We start from the raw sequence: 23,840 nt of genomic DNA on the forward strand, positions 1-23,840 counted from the left end.
ATCGATTTGTTCTGATAAATCCAGTCAGCTCGAAACGTTGCCACGCCCCCCGTGATGCCGTCACGTGATGTGGGCGGATCTTCCTGACGAGACTGCGTTACCATCAGAAGGTCGATCGTCATTGGCGAGCGATGCTTCGATTTCAACCAATAGGAGGAGGCGTTACAGGAACTCACTGTATGCAACATGGCGGTGTTTATGGTTCGGCCAGCCGTTCTGGCCTCTTTTATCTTTTTTGTTTGTGGGAACGGAAAATTGCCGAAGTAAACAGAAAAGTGTCCGAATTAACGACGACCTACATTGCAGCTCTTTTATCGGCAGATCTGTTTCGCAGACATCTTCGACAGGTTTGTTTTGAGAGTTGTGTGAAGAATCGCCGCAGCCAATGACGTTGAATTAGTCACGTGGGATCATAGCCCCGTGCGCCTTCCTCACGTTTGTTACAAATATGAGGAGGTTTCAAATTGTTCATCAGTGTTGTGTAGGTCGGGATATGAGCGATTATTATTATTATTATTATTATTATTATTATTATTATTATTATACTGCGACAATTTTATTCATTGAGGTGCTTAAACCAGTGAGATGTGGGGAAGGCACGGGCCGCCTGGACCATGGAGATGGCACCCAATACAAGTTATCGTTGGGAAAAGAAAATTCTGATCAACGAGATGAAGATGCACAGATAGATACCTGGACCATGGCATGAGAAAGGAGTTTGTTTAAATATATATATATATATGTGTGTTTTTAACCAAGCCCATGCCCCCTCCCCAAGGGGAAGAAAAGGGGAAAAATACAAAATTACAACAAATTAAAAAAACAAACAAACAAAAAACCCATTAATTTCATAAATTAAAAACGTTTTTTGGGGCATTTTTCTTCCTTGGATCTTTTGTGGATGGGTTAGTGTGGTGTTCGCACAGGCATGATGGGCTGAATGGACTCCACCTGTGTTGGATTTCCTTGTTCCTTACAAGGAACCTCAGCAGAGGAGGAGACTGAGACCATTCGGTCCAAAGTGGATGCCATGGTTGTTTGTCTGTTGCTCCGTCATTTTAAATGCTGAACATCAATCGAGTAAGGAAATGGCACGTACCGTTCTTAAAGTCTTTGGTATGATTCAAATTCGAAACGCCGAGCTCCCAAGAGCCCCGAGCCCACCGAGCTCCCAAGAGCCCCGGGCCCACCGAGCTCCCAAGAGCCCCGGGCCCACCGAGCTCCCAAGAGCCCCGGGCCCACCGAGCTCCCAAGAGCCCCGGGCCCACCGAGCTCCCAAGAGCCCCGGGCCCACCGAGCTCCCAAGAGCCCCGGGCCCACCGAGCTCCCAAGAGCCCCGGGCCCACCGAGCTCCCAAGAGCCCCGGGCCCACCGAGCTCCCAAGAGCCCCGGGCCCACCGAGCTCCCAAGGGCCCCGGGCCCACCGAGCTCCCAAGGGCCCCGGGCCCACCGAGCTCCCAAGGGCCCCGGGCCCACCGAGCTCCCAAGGGCCCCGGGCCCACCGAGCTCCCAAGAGCCCCGGGCCCACCGAGCTCCCAAGAGCCCCGGGCCCACCGAGCTCCCAAGGGCCCCGGGCCCACCGAGCTCCCAAGAGCCCCGGGCCCACCGAGCTCCCAAGAGCCCCGGGCCCACCGAGCTCCCAAGAGCCCCGGGCCCACCGAGCTCCCAAGAGCCCCGGGCCCACCGAGCTCCCAAGAGCCCCGGGCCCACCGAGCTCCCAAGAGCCCCGGGCCCACCGAGCTCCCAAGAGCCCCGGGCCCACCGAGCTCCCAAGAGCCCCGGGCCCACCGAGCTCCCAAGAGCCCCGGGCCCACCGAGCTCCCAAGAGCCCCGGGCCCACCGAGCTCCCAAGAGCCCCGGGCCCACCGAGCTCCCAAGAGCCCCGGGCCCACCGAGCTCCCAAGAGCCCCGGGCCCACCGAGCTCCCAAGAGCCCCGGGCCCTCGAGCTCCCAAGAGCCCCGGGCCCACCGAGCTCCAAAATCAGTGCGGACGCTCTGAACTATCATGCCCAGGGCCGGATTTTGACATGTGGTGGCCCCTGGGTAGCCTTCAGTTGTGGAGGCCCACCCTACCTTGGAATACTAAAAAGGTGACGAGACATATTTACAGTCATCCATAAAGTATATTTTTCAAGAACAAAGAATCTGAACTTCCATATAAAAGAGAGAATGAGATAAGATGAATATCTTATATCTGTTCCACTAACTACCAACTACCATTCAGGCACTCACAAATACATTTTTCCTTACAAATTTTTTTTTTTGAGATCCTCGTGGAGGATCTCTAAGTCTTACTCACGTTGTTGTTCTGTATCGTCTTCTTGTGGATTTTTTTTGTTTCACAGCCTACAGTTTTCATCGAAACTTCCTGAAATTTGGCGTATATATGTAAAAATACCCTGCGCAGAGAGTCACCATCTCCTATTTTGAAAATTCATCCTAGAAAAAAAGTTATGACGTCAAAATATCTCCGCTAATGGAAATCGCGTAAAAAATTATCTCCGAAACTCGGCAAGCTTTTTGAATTCTGTTTGTGGGAATCGAACAGGGCATTAGCAGAGATTGATTAGCGCACATATGATACATCACTATGACGCCATATCAATTTTTATGACGACATTCCTATTTGACACTTTTTGTTTCACAACCCAGAGTTTTCATCGGATCTTCGTGAAACTTGCCATGTATATGCAGAAATCCCACGCGCAGGCAGTAACCATCTCAGATTTTGGAAATTCTTCCTAGAAAAAAAGTTGATGTCATAATATCGCCGCTAATAGAAATCGCCTACACCATTATCTCCGAAACTAGGCAAGCTGTTTGAATTTTGTTTGCGGGAATCAAGCCGGGCATTAGCACAGATAATTAATTTATCGCAAACCTGATACATCACAATGACGTCATATTCGTTTTATGACGTTATCATTAAGAGGATGAGGATCGTAGCTCATTTGAGCTTGTTCATGAAATATGTGGAGGCCCCCTGGTTGTGGAGGCCCCTGGGCAACTGCCCAGCTTGCCCATGCCTAAATCCAGCCCTGATCACACCAACAGATGCTCCATTCTTTCTGTATTGTGCTGTTTGACAAATAATGGCTGACAATGAGAGAATTTACGTGCTATCTGTATATGGCTCGTATAACTGTTCCAATAGGCAAACTCGAAGGCTTCCTATTTTGTCTCCTCGGTGGTTGTGTAATTACCAGGAATGGGCTCATTAGAGCTGAGGCACCTAAGGGTCAGACGTAAGAACTGGCACGTAAGGGTCAGAGGTCAATTCCTTTTACATAAATTCGAGCACATTTTAAGTTCAATTTGACCGCAGTTATTTGGTGAGTTTCAGGCAGAGGCAGCGTATTATGGAAGGTAGAAAAGATCATGATGGGTGGATATGTTGAGATATGAGATAGCAGTGGATCGTTCTCTTTGTGAGGTATCTATTTAGTATGTATGCAAAATCTAAGGTTGCTTTTGATGTCGCTCCATGTGCCGCATTCACTCTTCTTTCCTTCTCAACACGCAATCTCCTTCCAAGCTTTGTCTCACCATTCTTGTCGCACCTTCCCACTCTCCCTTCTCATTCCTATGTTCTCTTTCTTTTCTCAATTCAGATTTTCTTATTTATCTTCTTCCCCTTTTCCCCCACCCCCTCCCCCCCCCCCCCACAGTGGGTACCTAATCCCTTTGATATGCTTAATATGTTTATGTCGCACCTCTTAAGTTCCGAAAACCAGACGAAGTTGCATTTTAACACACGCACGCACTTTGTAATTATTTTTCTAATAAGTGATTGGTGTGTTGTTTGCTTGTTTCTTTTACTGTAGTCAATTGCTGCTGTTCTCATCAAGATTTTGTGTGGAACACTGCATTGACAAGTAAACTCCGCATCATGTCGAAAGCAACCAAGCGCAAGTATGTGGTGAAAGAAGTGATGGAGGAATATGTCGTGCCATCGGAGCAGCAGCAGGTTGTGAGGGTGAGCCAATAGAAACCAAGTCATTTCGATTCAATGCCGGGCCCGCCGACCTCCTTAGTCATGAACATTGCTTTATCGTTTGGATTTTTGTTACCCTCGCCGAAGGAGAGGGTATTGCATTTGGGTCAGATTGCTACTTGGCGAAATAAATTTAGATTTTTTTTTTTTTTTTGCCAAATATGTTTGTCTGTCTGTCTGTTTGTCACAATTTTTGACCACAGTTTTCGAGCAATCGTTTTGAATTTTTTTTGTTTGTGCAGTTGACCAGCCATGGACAGGATTTTGGTGATAATCTGAATCCAGATCCAGATCTGAGAATTTTAAAAGTGATTCTTCACCATCGAGAGATAGGGTCCAAAACAATTTTTATATATATATATATATATATATATATATATATATATATATATATATATATATATATATATATATAATCACAATATCTCAAAACGTTATGGATGGATTCACATGAAACTTGGTGGACAGGTTGAGAGTGCCACTTGGAAAAGCTGATTCAATTCTGGTGAAGATCCGAATCCAGATCTGGATACAATAATTATTTAATTCTTAACCGATTCTTCACCATTGAGCGATTGGGCCAAAGGCGATGTGTAGCATGTTATCTCTAAAAGTTGTGGATGACTTGTGACAAAACGAGGTGGAAGAGTTGGTTCGGTGACAAGAACAAGCTGATTCGATTTTGGTTAATGTCTGGAATCAGATCCGACCTTTCGGTGGCATACAAAATGTAAACTATTCAACCTCGTGGAAGTATGTTCTCCACAGAGTGCTGTTCCGTTTCACCAATTTTTCACTCTGAGTGATTTTTTTTTTCATTTGTCTGTCTGTTTGTCCGCACAGAACTTTTGTGTGTTTCTCTGCACCTGTTTGTCAGATTGAGACAAAATTTTCACCATTGGTACAACTACTCATGTGGAATGTTTTAATGATAATTATTATGTCATCGGTCACGTGATTCGGCAGCCATATTGTTTTGGTTTTTTTAATTCCTTCAAAAATCTTCTCTGAAGTGGCTGAACAGATTGAGGCGAAACTTTACACCATTGGTCCCCAACCTGCGGCCCGTGGAGCCCTATACTGCGGCCCGTGAGGACTTTCCAATCAAAACACATTTTCATGTAGCAATTTCAAAGGGGTTTACACAATGCCACTGCCGGCCGGCGCCGTGACCTGAAAAGCCTTACACAATGCCACTGCCGCTTAACCGCCGGGAGGAATCAAATCAATTTGCATCAATAAAACTCAATAAAATGCATCTTTTTTTCTGGCTCCCAACATCCTTGGGAGTAGTGAATGCGGCCCGTGGGATCAAAAGGTTGGGGACCACTGCTTTACACGTATGACTGCCTGTCCATGAGGAATAAAAGGTTCACACACATGATGTCATTGGTCACATGGTTTGGCAGCTATATTGGATTTACCCTAAAACCTATAAAAATACACCACTCAAAAGAAGTCCTGGTGAGGATCTGCAATCTCTGATTTCTCTTTTTGTTGTTTTTTTTTTTTTGCTAAAAACCAGTCTGTGGTGTAATCGTTGGCGTTTTCGCTCTGAGTGTGGGGGATTGGTGGTTCAAACCCCATTTGGAATCATATCAAAGACTTTAAAGATTGTACGTGCTGCTTCATTGCTTCATGCTCAGCATTTAAAAACGATAGAGCATTGAGAATGTGGGAAGACGATGGCAAATCGCCCAGTATAACTCTTGTCAACAATCTGCTTCGGCAGCATCAATGCTCTGGAAAAAGTGTGGTACTTCAAAATAAAATAAAAAACATTTTGCTGAATGAAAAGTATCCACAAAAGCCTTGGATTACCATGATAATGCTGCTTTATCGTGTGCAGGTTATCGGATCACCAGGTAACAACCTGCATGAGGTGGAGACTGCCTTGGCACAGCGCTTCCTTGTCAGTATGCCACCCAAATACAGGAAGAACATTTGGATCAAAAGAGGTTTGGCTTATTTATTGTCGTATTGCAAATAATTAAATGGAAATACAATTGATGCACCTACAGGCAACACAAACAAGTAATTGTAACGAAATATTAATATGTCCTTGCTCCAATATGTGACTTTCAAACTGTGTGTGCATTTTCAGTGACTGTGTTGCTTGCCGGGCACTTTTAACCTGCCGTTGCTAGCGTGAAATGTGTAATTCAAACAGTCTTTTGAACATCATTTTCAGCATTTAGATGATAGAGTGGCAATTTCAGGATGATAAACCACAATTGATTGGTTCCTGAATGCAAATCGGATTCAAGAAAATGTAGAAAATACGAGAAATATCCGTGGATGAGAGGTGGCGAGTTCCTTCCATTTTCTGTTAATAGAAGTTAGTGGCAGCAGTGGTTGCACACGCACGCACGCACGCACGCACGCACGCACGCACGCACGCACGCACGCACGCACACACACACGGATGGCTGCTTCTCCTTGTACCAATAGATGCAAAAATGTAGTATAATGTATCTTTTGACCCCGGAACCAAACAAAAATATATTTACAGCAGACCCTCCCCGTTCGTCAAGTCAGGTCTGATTCGATCTGTGACTTGCTCCAGGTACCATGTAAACATGTACTAACCTGTTCCATGGTCGGGTTGTCGGCGACGAAACCGTCTCCCCCACCAAGTTTCTTGGTGAGAAGGGTGTATGATTATGGATACCCAGCAGGATGAAGAATAAAACCTGTCAAAAGGGAGGAGCTCCTTGTGAGCCAACGGCCTTCCATATCTCATGCCCAACTGTGTCTACAGACGTCCTGCAGTTGGGTTACTTTTTATTCGGTGGTTGGTGGCAGGATTTGCACTCCGGCCACCGTAAAACCCTTCATTCCACAAAACGTACTAAAAGCATGAAAAAAATCTGAAAACCCACTCGGTGGGAGTACCTCCTGTGCAGCTGTCCTTCACAGGGCAGCTCACCGGATGACGGGATTGTGGCAAAGCCTTCGGGACCCCCAATCGTTGATGATAGAAGTGAAACCACGGGGTAACCTTCCCGAGTCAGATTGCGGTAGTGTGTGTCGGGTGGTGCTGAGATGTCGTCCACCAGACAGCGGTCTCCTTGGGTTAACCTAAGACGGTCCCTTTGGGTGGGTGCCTGCAATGTCCTATCCCCAAGAGAGGATGATCACCTGTCTCTTATCATCTGAGTTCAAGCGTTTGGACATCGATATTGCAGCACTCTGAGGTTCGGAGACCAGATTGCGGAGAGATCATGGCGGGTGGTTACACCTATTGTTGTTCTGGTCGTTCTGATGGTTACCATGCCCAAGGAGTTGCTGTAGCTGCGTCCAATAAGCTGACTGCAATGATAATTGAGGTAACACCGGTCAACGAGCATATTATGAGACTAAGGATTCGTTATTCCTTGGGTGTCATTTCCCTGGTCTCTGGATATGCTCCGACTGGGGCGAGTGATCTCACCGTGAAGGACGCATTCTCTATGCCACGCTCGAGTCTGTGGTTGATCAGTGCCCCTGGCGAGATACTTTTCTCGTCTTGGGGGATTTCAATGCATCGACTGGAACTGATAGGGATGGTGATGAGAGATGTGTTTGTCCTGATGGGTCTGCAACTGTCAACCAGAATAGCACTAAGTGCCTTGACTTTGCAAGAAGTCATGGATTTAGGGTGGCTGGTTCATGGTTTCAGTGCCCACAGGCTCATCACTGGACTTGGTATTACAATGCTGGTGGTGTGGCATTGTGCTCGTGTGCTCGTTGATGGTGAGATTGGTGACATCTCACCATCTCACATGGTGAGATTGACCATGAGCTCGTTTATGGTCGCTGGAGGATGATCCAGAACTGCAGGGTCTACCGGAGTGCTCAGTTCCTCAACACTGGCCACATGCTTGTTGTAGCAACTCTGAAGTTTCTGCTTAAATCCAGGAGAATGGTACCATCCCAGCCTAGGCTGGATGATGGCAAGCTCAAGGATAAGAGGGTGGCTAAGTAGTTTGCCAACAGGCTGAGTGGAGATTTGGGGGGTTTGGGTGCTTTGGGAGATCCTGGAGAGTTATGGAGTGCCTTCAAGACCACCATCCTTGATGTTGCAGGTAGATGTCTTGGAACTCACCATAGGGTGAAGAAGAATTTTGTCTCTCAAGGGACACTGGATACCATTGATCAGTCACAGGACCAGGCTGAGTGGCAGAGCTGAGCTGATCTGATCAGGGAGCTGAGGCCTAATGCTGTACGTGTGGTATGCATGGACAAGGAGGCCGATGTGAGAGGGTGGAGCATCACCTGTGGTCAAGTGATTCTCTTCCTGCTTCCAGGGGAATTTGCGCATTGCATTCCTCCAAGCCCGTCCCTCGGTGTACTGCAATTAGAGCGGAGAGTGGTGAGCTCTTGACAGAGGAGTCCGAAGTGAAGGCCCGCTGGTCGGTTACTTTGTGCGGCTGTACCAGACTGATCCACCAGCTGTCGAGTTGGATGTCAGGGGTGTTACTATCCCAATTGCTGACCCTCCAATCAACTGTGGTCCACCTTCGTTTGTGGAAACACAGGCTGTGGTGAACCGGTTGAATTGGGGTAAAGCTCCACGGATCTGTGGCATCCATGCTGAACTTCTCAAGGCTGGTGGAAATACTGTAATCCTGTCATTGCAAGCAGTTCTGTGCTCTGCCTAGAACATAAGTATCATCCCAACTGACTGGAAAAGGGGCCTTGTTGTCCCTCTTTGGAAAAGGAAGGGTGATTGCCAAGACTGCAACAACTAACGAGGGGTGACGCTGCTCAGTGCCAGGCAAGACACTGCTCTCAGTTCTCAGTGCTCTCAGTTCTTGATGGGGTTTGTCACCATCTGCTTGAGCACCAGCGTCCAGAGCAGTCAGGCTTTACACCAAAGAGGTCAACGATTGACTGTATTCTTGCTCTTCGGCTCCTCACCGAACGCAGACGAGAGTTTCGGCAGGGGCTGCTTGCAGCCGAAATTGATCTCTGTAATATAAAGCATTTGATTCAGTGAATCGGGATGCCCTGTGGAGGATTCTTGGTGTTCGTGGGACGCCACCAAAACTGATGTCTAAATTATACTCTGGTACTGAGAGTACTGTTAGATGTGATGATACCATCTCTGACTTATTTCCAGTTGTTACTGGAGTTCGTCAGGGATGTGTGCTGACCCCCACACTTTTCAGCACTTGTATGGCCTGGATTCTGGGAAGGATGTCAGAGAGATCAAGCTGCGGTGCATCGTTTGGGAATGTCAAGATCTTTGACCTTGATTTTGCAGATGATGCAGTCATCTTTGTGGAGACTCTAGACATCCTTTTGGTTGCCCTTGAGGTGCTGAATGAGTTGGAGCCACTGGGATTGCGTGTTTCCTGGGTCAAAGATCCAGGCTTTCATTGACATCTTGGATGCTGCTATCCTGTCTGTACCTGGTTGTGTCGAAGATGTTGAGGTCACGGAGAGATTGATTTACCTTGGCAGCGATATTCATGTCTCTGCTGGCTATGAGCAATAAGTCAACAGACGTTTGGTCAAACCTGGGGAGTCATGGATTCACTGGATCATGGGGTGTGGTGCTGCCGGTACCTGTGCGGAAGGACGAAAATCATAGTCTTCAGGTCTTTGGTGCTTGCAGTCTTGCTTTATGGATGTGAGTCTTGGACTCTGACCAGGGATCTGAGACGGAGACTTCATTCCTTTGGTATCAGGTCTCTTCGGAGAATCCTTGGCTATCACTGGTTGGACTTTGTGTCTTACGAGAGGTTGCTGAAAGGGACTCAAATGAAATTTACCTTTTTCTCCATGTCCTGGAAGACCTCCTTTTAAGGTGCCGTGACAGCATCCATCTCGCGCTTAAATTTCGAGCACCTCTCCCTGAAGAACCTTGCAGCCTGAAACTTTGCATACATACCAAGAAAACTCCAAGGAAATGCAAGAGTGAAAATTGGGTGTTTGGGTTAATGAAAACACCCCTTTTGAAGATAATTAACAGCCTTATTTAAATATATCCTTCACAATCCTCGGCCACCTCGCTGTCTGGGGTCTTAAGGCATTTCCTGAGTAACCTCGCTGGGGTCTGAAGCCACCATGTATTTTGGCCTGCTCAACCATGCTTTGACTTGGAACAGGCCACAACGTTTTCTTCACGATACTTTTTCTTTTGTTTTTTTCACTTTCCTTACTCGTACTATCGAATGCTTGTTCATCATAGCTACAAATCACTGGGTATATTGCAGTGCTTATAAACACCTGAAGATGCCAGTGTTTGTGGCTTTATTTCATTTGTCCATATGAATAACTGAGAAAATCTCTTAAACGAAGTAGAATTACAAAATGTAAGCTCCAGATTTGAAGGTATCGGCAGTTCCGACTCCTACAAAATGTGTTTATTTGTCCAATTCGGACATTGCATGGACGTTTGTAGCTGTTGTAGCGACGGCAGTTGGTAATTGCTTGCCAAGCCAGGCGTTCCGTTGAAGTACTTACTTGAGTGCTTATTCCATTTACCGAGCTGTTCAGTTTGTGTCCCTATTGGGATGTACAGTCGACAGTTTCTACAAGGTAGAGGTACGTATACAGCACACATGGATGTGGCACATATGGGTACATTTGGATCTGTACGGACTCTCCATGGGTGTGTGGACATGCTGTGCCTGTTACGGGTGCCGTTGGTGGCAAAGTTTCATCCCGTATCTTCTGGAGGTTTTATCAGGTTTGCCTTTGTCCTCGTGCCTGTTTCTAAAGCATTTGGTTATCGGATTTGCTTTACAAAGGCTAAACGTTCTCTTTGTGAGTTTCAAAGCAAAATATATTGGATAACGCCAAATTTCTGAGCCGATTGCAGTATTAATGTATTTTCTAAATTACCGAGCCAATTTTTTTTTCCATCCTTCACGCAGCTGTTTAAAAAGATTAATGTTTGTGAACGTCTCTTTGAAACATCAATATCAATGTTCCATTGTTTTTCGTTGAAAGCTTCTCAAGGTTTCTGGGTTGTATACAGTATGTATTGGAGTCGGTAATCACACTGACTCCAACCTGCTGATGCCTGAAAAATTACCGGCGCGCGTACGTATATATGTGTTGCTAAGGATATCCTTCCAGAAAACTGTAAATGTCAGTTTTATCTTGCACATACATATTTTGTCCTGACCACAATCATGATGGGTGGCGACGGGAGATAGACAACAATGGATCACCTTTTTGAAGGTTTCACGTGATAGGCAAGGCCTTGGGAGCCGTGTATTTATTATTTCTACACAAATAAGGACTCGAGATTGAAGCCTGGTGTTGGCTTAGCAGTTAGGGTGGCTGGTTTGGGATCTTAACCTGAGTTTGCGCCCCTGTCAGCAAGTAAATTAACACGAGGTGGGGTTGACTCAGCCCATCATCCTTCCAAGGTCAGCAAAATGAGTACCAGTGTCTTGGTAAAAGGGACGTGTGTGTGTGTGTGTGTGTGTGTGCGTGCGTGTGTGCGTGCGTGCGTGCGTGCGTGCGTGCGTGCGTGCGTGCGTGCGTGCGTGCGCGTGTGTGCGCGCGTGTGTGTTCGCAAAGCAAAACATATTCTCTCTGATAACTCCCCTACCCCCACCTCTCTCTTTCTCTTTCTTTTTCTTTCCTTCCCTCTTTCTTTTCCTCTTTCTTTCCTTTCCTCTTTCTTTCCTTTCCTCTTTCTTTCCTTTCCTCTTTCTTTCCTTTCCTCCTTTCTTTCCTTTCCTCCTTTCTTTCCTTTCCTCCTTTCTTTCCTTTCCTCCTTTCCTTCTTCCTCTCTGTCTCAACATATCTGAACAGGGCTTGTATTCGGATGAGAGTTTGTCTAATATAAGGACAGCTTGGCTCCGGGCAGTGTTTGCCTCTGAACCTATCCGGTGTTTATGTTTGGATGGGAGTTTGTCTCCGGACGCGTATCTCCATATGTGTCTGGATGGTGGTTTTGGCTGGGCGGGGCTTGTCTCTGGATGTGTCCGAGTGGTGTTTGGTGTTTGTCTCTGGACGCGTCTGGCCCGTGTTTGTCTCTTGGTGGTATTTATATTATGACTGATAGAAAATGGATTTCAGATATTATTATGTTTCCATCTTCACTGTTATTCTACGCAGAATCATTTTAATTAGACAGTATGAATCATAATTGACGCTACATCTCTCGCTGCCTTCCCTCCCCCCCCCCCCCCCAATTCCTTTCTCCCACACCCCTCCTTGCTCACCCTTCTCTCTCTCTCTCTCTCTCTCTCTCTCTCTCTCTCTCTCTCTCTCTCTCTCTCTCTCTCTCTCTCTCTCTCTCTCTCTCTCTCTCTCTCTCTCTCTCTCTCTCTCTCTCTCTCTCTCTCTCTCTCTCTCTCTCTCTCTCTCTCTCTCTCTCTCTCTCTCTCTCTCTCTCTCTCTCTCTCTCTCTCTCTCTCTCTCTCTCTCTCTCTCTCTCTCTCTCTCTCTCTCTCTCTCTCTCTCTCTCTCTTGCCCATCCCTCTCCTTTCTTTCTTTCTACTCTTTTTCTATCTTTTTGCCCTCCCTCTCCCCTCTGTATTTCTCTCTTTCACTCTCTTTCTCTTTCCCCATCTCCCCCCCCCCCCCAATCTCAGTGTTCCCATCAGCGAAGCGATGGGTGGTATTTTCTAGTATTTATAATATCCTGTATATCGTGAAAAATCTTGTCCTTCGTATGCAGCACCAAGCTACGGGTAGCATCATTGGCTGAGGGCGTGGCTGTCCTGCTGATGCAATGCCCCTATTACCAGTACACTGACTCATTTAGCTGACCTTGGAAGGATGACTGGCTGAGTCAACCCCACCTAGTGTCAATTCACTGGCTGACAGGGGCTCAAACTCAGGTCCTTAAGATGCCAAACCAACCACCCTAACTGCTAAGCCAACACCAGGCTTCAATCTTGAGTCTTTATTTTTGTATAAATAATAAATACATGGCTCCCAAAGCCGTGCCTATCATGTGAATCCTTCAAAAAGGTGATCTATTGTTGTCTATCTCCCGTAGCCACCCATCATGATTGTGGTCAGGACAATATATATATATATATATATATATATATATATATATATATATATATATATATATAATATATATATATATATATATATATATATATATATATATATATATATATATATATATATATATATATATATATATATATATATATAATAAAACTGACATTTACAGTGTGGAAGGATGTCCTTAGCAACACACACACACACACACACACACACACACACACACACACACACACACACACACACACACACACACACACACACACACACACACACACACACACACACACACACACACACACACACACACCAGAGCATTGTAAATGTGAAATTTTGCATTTGTTTTCTCGAACTCTGAAAGAATTGCATGTGAATGTGATATTTACAATGTAAACGTTCATTTTGATGAATTTACTTGCATTCAGACACACACCACCTATTTTGACGACTTTATAAAAATGTGGTATCCCTCCGTTGACAACGTTACCGGAGGTGTGATGTTTTTGGGTTGTACATAAGTCCATCTGCACGTACATCTGTCCGTCCATGTTAATTATTTGTTTTCTCTGCAACCGCTTTTTCGATTGATGCACAATTTTCACCACACTTGTGACTACTCGTGTGGAATGTTTCAATGATAATCATGTTGCCTTCGGTCATGTGGTGTGGTAGCCATGATGGAAAAAAAATGAAAAACTTTTGATCTCTATCTCCAAAATCACTCCATTGAAAAAACTGCAAATTGGCACATGGCAAGTACTCCCCATGGGAAGCGAGTGTTCTTTTTCTTTGTTTGTGTTTGTTAAATGGCAATTGCATACGTCGAACAATTTATCTGATCTGTAGGAATATTTTTGACGGTCATATAGGGCTAAATTGTGTTGTGGTGGCGGGGAGGAATTGATGTCATCGGTCATGTGGTTTGGCAGCCATATTAATTTATTTGTTTGTTTATTTTTTTCCAACATAAAAGCCTTCAAAAATTCATCTCAAACAGCTTAACAGATCAAGGTGAAACTTTTCTGGTATGATTGCTTATCCATGAGGAACAAAAAGTTATCCACCTATGACATCATAGATCACATGGTTTGGCAGCTTTCACTTTTTTTTGAAGAATAAACCTTGAAAAATCCTCTCGAACTGCTTGAGAGATCGATGGGAAACCTCACCCACATGTTCCCAAAGCTTTGGAGATGCCAGGGTAGTGTTTACGAATGATTTATAGATCAAATGGTTTTGCAGCCATATTGGATTCAACGAAATTCTTTATAAAAATTATTTCTTGAACCGCTTCATCAATCAATGTGAAACATCACAATTACGATCGAGTAGTCGTGGGGAATTTGTTTTAAATTTCAACCTGAACAGATGCATGGTCTGGCAGTGAGAATTATTTAATGTTTTGAATCTGGGTTCAAGGATTTATATTGTTGTGGTTACCAAATTCGCAAACCACCATTCAGGTCCCTTAGGTGAGATATCTCGGTAAGTATATGTGTAGTTAGGCCCAAACCCGTTGTCTAGAGGGAATAAATGTCATTCATGCGTGCTGCGACTCTTCAGGATAGCCGTTTTTCTTTTGCTATCTTTATTTTGGACCAACCGCCATGAGTACCACCACCAACCACGTCTCAACAGTCGTCACAACATCAACCACCCACCACAACGCCGCTTCACCACAACAGCCACGACCTTTCCCGTCACACCTCGCAACCGTCGCATCGCCACCGTTCTTGCGCCGCTTGTGGGTACCGGTATTGGACTCGTGCAGGGCGCGCGCCGAACAGCGTGTACAAAACCACGGATTTTCCGCTCCAAAAACGGATCAAAAACGACTCACGCCCACTTTTGTTCCGTCCAATCGGTGAGCGAGGGGCGACTTGGCCCCGCCTCCAGGGCGTTGGAGGGCGGTCGCTATATGCAAATTCATGGATCAAAATGCATTCACGCCCACTTTTTCTCGGGCCAATGGGGAGCGAGGTGAAAGGTCGAAGGCAGGGGGTCAAAGGCGAAGCCACGGGGCTTATATAAGCGGCTGCGTTCGTCAGAAAAGGGTCGTCGTCGTCGTCGTGTGCGTTGGGGTTGTGTGTGCGTTGGAAGGAGTTCGCAGGAGGAAGAGTTCGGAGTTGGAGTTGGAGTCGGAGCGAAGAGGACGGAGCTGTGGAGAGGCGGCGGCGGCGAAGGCAGACGAGGGGGTGCTCGCGTCGGTGCCGGGAGCTGCACACCAGGGAGGCCGACGGCGCGACCTGGTCGAGGTGGAGACGCTCGTCGCGGGACCCGAGACAGAGTAAAAATCCTCCTTTCCCCGAGCATCAGCAACCCCCTCCTGTTTCCCCCCGCGCTGAGATAGTGCGACCAAGGGGGCCCCCTTCCCACCCCCTACCAGACACTGTCCGCGAGGCCCGCGGAGTTGAGGCACCACCGCCGCTTCGCGCCTCATCATCAGACGGGTAGGCCCGACCCGGTCTCGGCCCCAGGCCCGCCTCATCCTGGAGGGTGGTTCTCTTTTCTTTTGCTTTGGGAATATGTGTTGTCGGCGCCGTCTGTGAAGTAGAATTGTATAAGTGTTGCCGTGTGCTCGGTAGTCGGATAGCTCTGCATTGTGTCTTCACTTTCACATTTGCTTTTTGTGTAAAATTGCATGGTGTTTCTTCTTTTTCTATGTGCTTTTGGTGGAATTGTATATGTGTGCTTTCCGTTCATCGCGAATAAATGTGCTTTATGTTGAACTGTTTCCCGCTTCGCTTCGTCATTTCTTTCATTGAATCCTCATCTTGCTTCACGTAAAGGGTTGGTAGTGGGCTGAATACGCCCGATAATTAATCGAACCGTCGAGGCCGACGATAACGCCGCTCGGTTATCCCGATAGTACGGAACGGGTCGCTTAAGTGGCCCGTGTCCGAAGTCGACCTGCGGCGAGGTGCGATCGCCCGGTCTACCCTCCGTGTGGGTACTTAGGTAGGTCGAATTTGGCGAGCAACCCTATCCCACGCGGGGGCCGATTGGCTCGATCGCGGTGAGACCGAAAGGTCCACCCGTGACTGGTTCCCGGCGTTAGTCCGAGAGGGTCACGACTGGATTGTCCGTCCGGTGGGCGACGTGCCGCGATTCGAGTTACGTGGCCGTCAGCACGCCGGCGGGCGCGAATTCGCAACACTGGTGTCAGGTCGTGCGATACAAATCCATCGCCCTCCTCGCGGCACTGGTATCGGAGAACAGGAAAACGGGCTCTCCTGTCTCCAGCTAAATTCACGGGAATCGGTCCAGGGGTGAGAGAAGCGACCCCCAATTCCCTCCAAATTACGAGCGATTCAAATTAACCCTTTAAGAGAAGCAAGATGGCGTCTCAAGGCGAGCGGGAGCCGGGGGTATTAGAAATGGATGTAGAATGTGTAGAATCCATGGCTCAGGATGGAATACCCGTGCAGGAAATGTTAATTGTACAGGAAAACGAACTCGCCCAACTGAACCCAGAGCCCGAAATGGGTACGGCAGCGGCCGCGGTGTATGACACCTCCCCTCCCCCTCTCCACCAAAACCCTTCCCCAACCCCTGCCGAAACGGCTCACTCAAGCGCACCCGACATGGCCCAGCTATGCGCCATGCTGGCGGCAATGACAAACGAAATGAAAGGAATGAACGAAAAGATGGATGCGAATACACAACAAATGAACGAAAAGATGGATACAAACACGAATGGAATGAAAAACGAAATGAACAAGCAAATAAACGGAATGGAAGCAAACATGAAAAAAGAAATGAAAGAGCTACGGGGTGAGACGCAGAACATGGGCCGATGCCTGCAGGCGGGCATGAAGGCCGTGACCAGGGAGCTGGGAATGGCGACTCCACGTGTGGGAGCAAACGAGCTGGAAGGGGGTGCAACGGCTGACAGGCCCGCGGTGGAGGCGGGTAAAAAAAAATTCGGGGGGCGTGTTGGGCGAGGGTCGTGACAGAAGAATCGACGGTGACCGAAAGGGAAAAATTAAATGGGGAGACCAAAACGTGTGAGACGAGACGACGACAACAGAAACTTATAAATGTATAGAGACACGGGAGACAGAAAAAATAGAGGAGAGACTGCACGATGAAGACGGGGTAAGTGACGCGCACACACACACGGAGGTAGTGGAGGATAATGGGGGTGAGCTGGTGGACTGGGGTGGAGACCCGGTGCGAGCAGCTGGATAGCCTCCTCCAGGAACGAGGGGAGGGAGCATGCCCCCTTGAGGCGAGTCACGACCAGGTGAGTTCGGTCGTGCTTTGCGAGGTTGAGGGGAGGAGTGCTGCGAACGGGTGCTTGGAGAGCTTGGGGGGTATAGAGGCCCCGGAGACCCTTGTGGGGACACAAATCCCCAGTGTGGTTGTCCCTGTGTGTGTGGTGCAAGGCGTGAGTTCGTCCCCGTGTGTGGAAGCGACCCCGTGTGTGAGTGGTGTGGTGGCGATGGTGCAGAAGTACGTGCTTCCCAGCACGCCGTGTGTGGGTGAGGCACCGTGTGTGAGTGAGGCTGTGTGTGTGGATGAAACGGCCAGTGTGAGTGAAGCACCGTGGGTGAGTGCCCCCGCGTGTGTGAGTGAGGCACGGTGTATGAGTGGAAGGCCGCGAGTGCGTGGAGCCACGTGTGCGAAAGAGGTAGCATGCGTGAGTGAACGGCCGAGTGCAAGGGAGACCGTGTGTGTGAGAGAGCGGTATGTGAGGGAGATGTCGGTTGGCATGCGGGAGCACGCAGCCGCGTCTCCCGGTGTGAATGTAATGGTGTGGAGTGTGAGCGTCGTAACACGCAGGTGTGCGTGGGTCGAATGGCGACGACGACGGCGACATGTGAGGAAAGAAAGCCGGGTAGCGGCTGTAGTTGTTTCGGGGACCGTGCCGGGTTCACCCAGCAGTGAGCACGCGGTCCGTGCTGTGCAACGCACGAGACCGCCACGTGCTCGCTTGCGAGAGTGAAGTCCCGGTCCGGAAACGCACGCGGTGGATTTGCCGATCCCGCGGATGGACAAAGTTTCGGCAGGATAACGGATTTGGACCGGACGGGTTCTCCACGCGATCGTGTGTGTTAAGCTCCAACGGGCAAAGCACATGTGTTCGCGTGGGGAACCCCTCGAGACGTGGGGCTTGTGTTTTTTTTTATGCGCACGGTGACGCCATGGCTGCACGTGGGGTTGGAATCCGGCAGGAGGGGTATCCCTGCCGGATGGCACCGTCCAAGGAGGGACGAGGAACACGTGCAGCTGCATGACGTCACAGGCAGGTGCAAAGTGCGCGAGCTGTGGGTTGCCGTGCTGGTGATGCGCATGAAAAAAAAAAAAAAAAAAAAAAAGCCTCACTTTCGGGTGCACAGGATTCCTGGGCACAGGATGGAAACTAGTTAGGGGGAAGGGTTAGCTTAGCTAGACCGGCTCCATGGGGCAGGGGTAAGTCCTCATGGGGCCCGTGGAATGGATTAGGTAGAGGGATGATAGCGAGATTTAGGTTGGGAAAGTGATTTTTGGGACATATGAGGACATGGACAGACTTGTGAATGTGTAGAGGGGACGTAGCTTAGCTACGTAGTGTTAAAAGGAACGTGCTATAGTTTAAGGGACGACGTGGGAGCACGAGTTAGGTAGGGGAGGTAGTTAGAAGGATGGCAGAGTTCAGCGGTGTGTGTGTTGAAGAGTTGGTGAGTTATGAGGTGAAGACATGATGAGTGAGTGAGGCCAGCGGGTCTGTGTGAATGGAGCGAATGGGGAATGCATGGTGCGATGAGTGATGGGGGGGAGGAGTGACTCCCGCCCAAGGGACCCCGGGGTCAGTGTAGACTGAGTTAGGGGGTTAGTCAAATTGAAAAATGGAAGTCGTTTTGTTGTTGGTGGGGAAGTAGGCTCGAAACCCGTTTGGAGGGGTGCAGGAGCCCTGTTGACGGGCTTGGGAGCGTGGCTGCGAAAGGTGAGTATGGCTGAGTGGGTACCCCGGGCACCAGGCTAGTCGGCCGTGATAGGCCAAGGGCCCATGGGGGGCCGGGATAGTGTAGTGGGCACGGGTGCGCCTGCTTGGTGCGGGGGCCCGGGGCGCCATTAGCCGCGTGGGCAGTGTTGTGGGCACGGGTGACCCTCGGAAAGGGGCCCGGGAAGCCAGCCTGCCACGTGTGCGTTTCAGGGGAGGTGCCATGGTGGGCACTCCCCGGTGTTAGGGAGCTGGTAGGCTCGGAGGCAGTGTAGTGCCCGGGGGTGCCATCGTCTGAGAATCGGCAGAGGGTAGTGCCTGCCAAAGGGAGCCACGTGTCCCAGCCATGAGACCGTGTGAGGGCACGGAGAGAAAATTGGGGGGCGAGGCCCGAAATTGTGAGGACACCAACACAGGCGACGGGAATCTGGGTTGTTAGAACCAATAGTTTAAGCGAGAGGCGCTTGTTGAAAGCCCCGGGGTAGTTTAACAGTTAAATGGTTAGGGTAGATTAGGAAGTGTACCCCTCCGCACCATCCATCCCCTCGCTGTCGTTGTGGGCCGCTGGACCCACTTTGGTTATAGATCGCCGAACTCTGGGGAGGCCATTCTGAGGCTTCGTTGGGCCTCGACACAGGACGTTAGCTCTCCCTTATTCCCCTCCGGGAAGGGAACGTAGGGGTTGGGAGTAGGCTAGGTGACAGGATAGGTGAGCCGAACAAGGACGATAAAGGGGGTTAGGGGACGATTTATAGTGGGGAAGTAAAAATAAAAACAACAAAAAAATAAGTTGGGGCTAAATTGGGGTTTGACAAATTAAGGGAGTGGGTATGTACAGTGACAGGCAAAGGCGATAGGTTGGGAGGGAGACCGTAGGGTAGGTCCGAGCCCGCCTTCCGAGTGGCCAGCACCACCGCACTCCCTCCACCAACCTTCACTGAACGGCAAAGGCTGGCCAACTTCATCTGCCGGCTGGCTGTTTTTCTTCAAGGCCTGTGCCGGCCAACTTAATCGGCAGCTGTTGTTTTGCTGCAATGCCTGTGCCGGCTGGATCGTCTGCAGCTGCTGTGCTGCAAGGCCTGTGCCGGCCAGTTCATCTGCTGGCTGTTTTTCTTCAAGGCCTGTGCCGGCCAGTTCGTCTGCCGGCTGTGTTTGCCTGCAGCGGCCTTCTTCTGCGGGCTGTGTTGCCTGCACCTTTGCCATACCATGCCCACTGCCCACGTTCACCAGCCCCGTTCAATTTTTGCCTTGCCCCCCCCCCCCTGTTCATTGCCATGTGCGCCAGGATCAAGGCAACAGTTTGCAAGCTGCAAGAACTGCCCTGTTGGCAGCTACAACACGGGCCTGCAGTGGCGGCCCGTGCACCATGTTGCATCATCCATCCATTCGTTGTGCTCATTGCGTGTGCCACTTGAGCTGGCACGGAGACTGCATTTGTGCAGCCCATGCACCGTTGTGGTTCACTGCGTTCAGTTCAAAAGGGAAGGCCTTGGACTGCGTGTGAGCAGCCAGCCACGTTCCCTGTCACCTGCATTGTTTTGAGCCAGAGCCTGCATGCGAGCAGCCTGGCTCCCTGTTAACTGCTTTCTTTTTGCAGAGCTCATTGATCCTGGGCCATGGTTTAGTGTAAAATTTGTAAGTTAAGGTTAAGATGTACTGTAAATATGAGTGCGTCCCCGGCATGTCTGTCCTAGCGCCGGCAATTTTATTTAAGTCGTCCGTGTGAGTGAGTTTGTTTAGGTAGTTACGCAGCCCTTAGGTTATTTATTTTGGGGACACGAATACCATGAATGTCGCACTCAGGGATCCGTAGGTAAAATGTACTAGGGGAAAACTACAAATGATGGCACACGAAAATTTGACGACTCGGGACGAGTCTGTAAAAAGGGGAGGGGGTAGTGTTGTGGTTACCAAATTCGCAAACCACCATTCAGGTCCCTTAGGTGAGATATCTCGGTAAGTATATGTGTAGTTAGGCCCAAACCCGTTGTCTAGAGGGAATAAATGTCATTCATGCGTGCTGCGACTCTTCAGGATAGCCGTTTTTCTTTTGCTATCTTTATTTTGGACCAACCGCCATGATTACCACCACCAACCACGTCTCAACAGTCGTCACAACATCAACCACCCACCACAACGCCGCTTCACCACAACAGCCACGACCTTTCCCGTCACACCTCGCAACCGTCGCATCGCCACCGTTCTTGCGCCGCTTGTGGGTACCGGTATTGGACTCGTGCAGGGCGCGCGCCGAACAGCGTGTACAAAACCACGGATTTTCCACTCCAAAAACGGATCAAAAACGACTCACGCCCACTTTTGTTCCGTCCAATCGGTGAGCGAGGGGCGACTTGGCCCCGCCTCCAGGGCGTTGGAGGGCGGTCGCTATATGCAAATTCATGGATCAAAATGCATTCACGCCCACTTTTTCTCGGGCCAATGGGGAGCGAGGTGAAAGGTCGAAGGCAGGGGGTCAAAGGCGAAGCCACGGGGCTTATATAAGCGGCTGCGTTCGTCAGAAAAGGGTCGTCGTCGTCGTCGTGTGCGTTGGGGTTGTGTGTGCGTTGGAAGGAGTTCGCAGGAGGAAGAGTTCGGAGTTGGAGTCGGAGCGAAGAGGACGGAGCTGTGGAGAGGCGGCGGCGGCGAAGGCAGACGAGGGGGTGCTCGCGTCGGTGCCGGGAGCTGCACACCAGGGAGGGCGACGGCGCGACCTGGTCGAGGTGGAGACGCTCGTCGCGGGACCCGAGACAGAGTAAAAATCCTCCTTTCCCCGAGCATCAGCAACCCCCTCCTGTTTCCCCCCGCGCTGAGATAGTGCGACCAAGGGGGCCCCCTTCCCACCCCCTACCAGACACTGTCCGCGAGGCCCGCGGAGTTGAGGCACCACCGCCGCTTCGCGCCTCATCATCAGACGGGTAGGCCCGACCCGGTCTCGGCCCCAGGCCCGCCTCATCCTGGAGGGTGGTTCTCTTTTCTTTTGCTTTGGGAATATGTGTTGTCGGCGCCGTCTGTGAAGTAGAATTGTATAAGTGTTGCCGTGTGCTCGGTAGTCGGATAGCTCTGCATTGTGTCTTCGCTTTCACATTTGCTTTTTGTGTAAAATTGCATGGTGTTTCTTCTTCTTTTTCTATGTGCTTTTGGTGGAATTGTATATGTGTGCTTTCCGTTCATCGCGAATAAATGTGCTTTATGTTGAACTGTTTCCCGCTTCCCTTCGTCATTTCTTTCATTGAATCCTCATCTTGCTTCACGTAAAGGGTTGGTAGTGGGCTGAATACGCCCGATAATTAATCGAACCGTCGAGGCCGACGATAACACCGCTCGGTTATCCCGATAGAACGGAACGGGTCGCTTAAGTGGCCCGTGTCCGAAGTCGACCTGCGGCGAGGTGCGATCGCCCGGTCTACCCTCCGTGTGGGTACTTAGGTAGGTCGAATTTGGCGAGCAACCCTATCCCACGCGGGGGCCGATTGGCTCGATCGCGGTGAGACCGAAAGGTCCACCCGTGACTGGTTCCCGGCGTTAGTCCGAGAGGGTCACGACTGGATTGTCCGTCCGGTGGGCGACGTGCCGCGATTCGAGTTTCGTGGCCGTCAGCACGCCGGCGGGCGCGAATTCGCAACAATATTAAACTTGGTACAAGTATGACTAATGATGATATAATTTAGGTGGAGGCATATCTGGCGATGGTGTGACGTTAAGAGTGCTCTTCCAGTATTTTGGAACCATTAACATGTGATGGACATCATAGGTGTGATGGTAGGATGAGAATGAAAATAGAATCATGGTCATATGAATAATGGAAAAGATTGGGGTAATGAGATGGGTGGATTGAACTGGAAAGGGGATGGAGTCATGGAGAGGTGAAAGAGGGTTCATTTTGAAATGTTTACTTATGTAATATGAAGATGGTCCTTTTAGTGAAAGGAACATGAATAAAGCTGAGATTTTAAGGAAAAATAATTTTCATAGTTTCCTTTTCCCACCCCACAGGTAACTATCTCATTGTTGATCCGATAGAGGAAGGGGACAAAGTGAAAGGTGAAATCGCATTTATCCTGTACAGGGACCACATAAAACATCTGAAGCATGTAGGTGCTTGGTAAGTGTTTTCACACTCACTGACCAAGGCTGAGTTGCACGGAGTGGCAAATCCACTAATCTATGTTCTAATTTCATAGGCCAGAAGCCTTTGCTGACGGTGATTGTGCATCAAACAGAGGCAGTGTGGCGTAAGTTTATTCATTATCGTCGATTGTTTTCCCTTTTCTTTGTTTTAACTGCATCGCCTTATCTGCTCTCCCCCCCCGCCCCCCACCACCCCACCACCCCACCACCCCTTCCCTTCCTGTCTAGAGTATCTGTGTCACATGATAAAACAAAGCCTCAAATGAATGATGAAAATGAGGAGGAAGAAGAGAAAGATGATGACAGTGACCTTTTTGTCAACACAAATAGAAAGAACTTTGAGTATATCATCAGTGATAGCGAGAGCAATGATGAAATGCCAGAGGAAAATGCAAAATGTGGAAGTGAAGAAGAACCAGAGCAATAATTTGTAGTTTGAGCATAAATCTTGATATTTGTATTGAATAAATGATTGACGCCAAATCGGTTTGAGTTATAGAAGAACTGCAACAGTTAGTTGATAACTCTTCTGCATGTTTGTTTGTAAATAATTTTTTTTTTTAATGACTGCATTTATTTATTACAGGTCCATCATTTTTGCTTTTTCATTCTTTGGTGACCTAAGTTAGCTTTGCTGCCAATGAACTCTAAAGTAGTTTGAACACCTTGTGGGACAGATAATTTGGTTTAGTGAAGTTGATTCAGGTTTTGCTTTTTTCCATTTATTTTTTCTTGGATTTTGCCTTTCATGCATGCACTCGGTATAATCTGAATAAAGAAAATAAAAACAACTTTTGTATAAAGAGTTGAGGGGAGCTCAGG

At 48.8% G+C, this 23,840-nt stretch overlaps 1 protein-coding gene across 1 annotated transcript; it reads left to right on the plus strand.

Moving 5' to 3' along the window:
- The first annotated feature begins 141 nt into the window (after positions 1-141).
- EIF1AD (eukaryotic translation initiation factor 1A domain containing) lies at positions 142-23,809 on the plus strand. The gene is made up of 6 exons (XM_085888123.1): positions 142-347; positions 3,825-3,976; positions 5,844-5,952; positions 22,884-22,992; positions 23,072-23,122; positions 23,247-23,809. Exons 2-6 carry the CDS (start codon positions 3,890-3,892, stop codon positions 23,443-23,445), a joined length of 555 nt encoding a protein of 184 aa, XP_085744249.1. The 5' UTR covers positions 142-347; positions 3,825-3,889; the 3' UTR covers positions 23,446-23,809.
- Positions 23,810-23,840: the final 31 nt, after the last annotated feature.

Source organism: Eptatretus burgeri, chromosome 7, assembly GCF_056783735.1.
Source record: "Eptatretus burgeri isolate ZD-2024b chromosome 7, Ebu_testis_v1, whole genome shotgun sequence".
Lineage (NCBI taxonomy): Eukaryota > Metazoa > Chordata > Myxini > Myxiniformes > Myxinidae > Eptatretus > Eptatretus burgeri.